Source organism: Gymnoscopelus braueri (assembly GCF_963280865.1).
Source record: "Gymnoscopelus braueri genome assembly, chromosome: 19".
Lineage (NCBI taxonomy): Eukaryota > Metazoa > Chordata > Actinopteri > Myctophiformes > Myctophidae > Gymnoscopelus > Gymnoscopelus braueri.
In genome coordinates, this window is record NC_137621.1 from 10,395,203 (window position 1) to 10,397,702 (window position 2,500).

Here is a 2,500-nt window from a genome sequence, read left to right on the forward strand (position 1 = left end):
CAAATGTTCGCTTAAAAAATATATATATTCAAAGATTTGCACAAATTTCTCGATTTTTCTAAAATAGCAGATCTACAAGCTCGTAGCGCGGTACTCGGTGTTGCCCTGTTCCTAGTTGACTGGAGTTACCCAGGGAGCTATCCTAGGCCTGTTATTTTTTTTTAGCTCCACACTAAATCGCTTCACAGAATATTTGCAGCAGATTAGGGACGCTATAGGGCTCAAGTGGTTAATGGTACCGTGGCTACAAAGGTGGTGGGTTTGAATCCCGCTGGGGGAGTTTGCATGTTCTCTCCTTGAGTTCAGTGTGTTTCCTCCCACCAAAGGACGTGCATTTTTAGGTACGTACGGTCCCGCCAACCAGGGTTGATTATGACAGCAAATTTAGATTTACAATTTATTTCGGCGGGCCGCGATGGTGTCGAAGCGTCGCAGCGTGTATCGCAGCGTGTAGTTTTAGTCGACAAAATGAAAATTAGATTTGATTTCTTTGGCTATTCAAAAATAGCAGATATACAAGCTCATAGCGCGGCTATGAGCAAATCTTTGAATGCCTTTTTTTTTCTCAAGCGAGCATCTTTAACTCAAATCTTTGCTTCTGGGGGGTCCCTGGAACAACATATTTTCAGATGGGGGTCGGCGGCTAAATGCACATAATGTTGGGGTCCTTGACATGAAAAAGTTTGAGCACCACTGATATTATAACAACATAGGTTTTTCAGAAAACTGTTAGGATTTAGAAGACATTTGCAGAATCCCCAGCAGCAAAGATTTGAGTTACAAATGTTTGCTTTAAAGATATACATCTTCAAAGATTTGCACAAAATAATGTTAAATAGCAGATCTACAAGCTCATAGCGTGTATGCATGCTATGAGCTTGTAGATCTGCTATTTTTGAATAGCCAAAGAAATAAAAAAATTACACAGATGCTTTCCCGGTCTTAATGGGTTAACACACACACACACACACACACACACACACACACACACACACACACACACACACACACACACACACACACACACACACACACACACACACACACACACACACACACACACACACACACACCTCTCTCTTGTGCCATAGATGGGTTTCCCGTTGGTAAACATGAGAGGATGATGCGCGCGCAGTGGAGGGAAGAGCCTGTAGAGGGCGCTATTACCCGCAGCATCTCTGGCCATAGTACATTGATAAAATAAATGGTCTTCACCGGGTTTAATGAAAGTAGATTAAATGATGCAGTTTGTAATATCTTCTTTACTCAATAAAAATGATTTGTCGGAAGTTGGATCTGTCTGTATATAATAGCAGCATTATGCCTATTATGCCTATAATAGCAGCATTATGCCTATCTAAATCCCGAAAATAACAATAGAGTGAATGGCACTTCCGGGTCGTTCTACCTCCCGCATGCGCAGATTGCACACTCTGCTCTGTGATGACGTCGCGCGGAAACCCATCTATAGGTGAGCGGGTCATGGGGGGGCGTGGCCCCTCTGGACCAATCGCAGCAGTCTGTGGGGTCACGGTGGAACCTGCAAAAAACAGAAACAAAATCCTTGTAAATCAGTAATTCTTACACTTTGTGAGAAATGTTCACAAAGAACAGACGTACAAGCTCGCAGCGCGGCACAAAGTGACGTCATTTCAGGTGATCGCCAGGTGGATCGTTGTGAAGAAATAATATTCTATGATTTTTCAAAGGCTCGTAAAAAAAACGCTCGAAAACCGCTGGCAAGGCCAGCTAATATACGATGTTTTAACTCTGGCAGTTAAAGAGTTAATGGGTTAAGCTTCTTCAGACTCACATCAAAGTTCTTTCTTCCTACCGCTTTCTGACAACAAAAGTTCTTATTTTGGTTCTAAATTAAAACATTTTCTTTGCTTATTCCACATAACCAAAAAAAAGCTGTATTCATGTATTTAAAAAAAAAAAGTTCAGTCTGAATACCGAGCGCCGCGCTATGAGCTTGTAGATCTGCTATTTTTGAAAAATCGCAAAACTTTGTGCAAATCTTTTAATATATAATTTTCAAAGCGAACATTTGTAACTCCAAATCTTTGCTTCTGGAGGGTCCTTGGAAAAAAATATTTGACAAATGCTCGCTTAAAAAAAAAAAACGCATTCAAAGATTTTGGATACATTTTCACGATTTTTTAAAAATAGCAGATGTACAAAGCTCATAGCGCGGCGCTCGGTGCCGCGCTATGAGCTTGTATATCTGCTATTTTTGAATAGCAACAAGACATCTAAAATGACAGAGATGCTTTCCCGGATTGAATGGGTTAACCCATTCAGACCTGAGGCCGAATAAATCCTGACCTGAAGTTTTCTGAAAAACTTCAAATAATTATTCAAAAATTACAACAAATTGTATGTTGCTATATACTGTACATAGCAACAATAACAACCCCAAAAGGGGTTCCCGTCCTGAAAGGTATAGTTACAAATAGGGGTTCCCGCCCAAAATGTGTTAAAAAAGTGAAAGAAACTG

At 40.6% G+C, this 2,500-nt stretch overlaps 1 protein-coding gene across 1 annotated transcript in view; it reads right to left on the reverse strand.

Moving 5' to 3' along the window:
• Positions 1-2,500, reverse strand: part of LOC308074654 (AT-rich interactive domain-containing protein 1B-like) — a gene marked incomplete at its 3' end in the record, with an annotated part of 84,427 nt that overhangs the window by 68,543 nt on the left and 13,384 nt on the right. The window contains exons 2-3 of the mRNA XM_080414161.1: positions 1,468-1,540; positions 1,074-1,087 (exon numbers count right to left, since the gene is read on the reverse strand). Of these exons, the coding sequence (XP_080270287.1) occupies positions 1,074-1,087; positions 1,468-1,484 (31 nt within the window). The 5' untranslated portion in view covers positions 1,485-1,540. The remainder of the gene's footprint in view (positions 1-1,073; positions 1,088-1,467; positions 1,541-2,500) is intronic.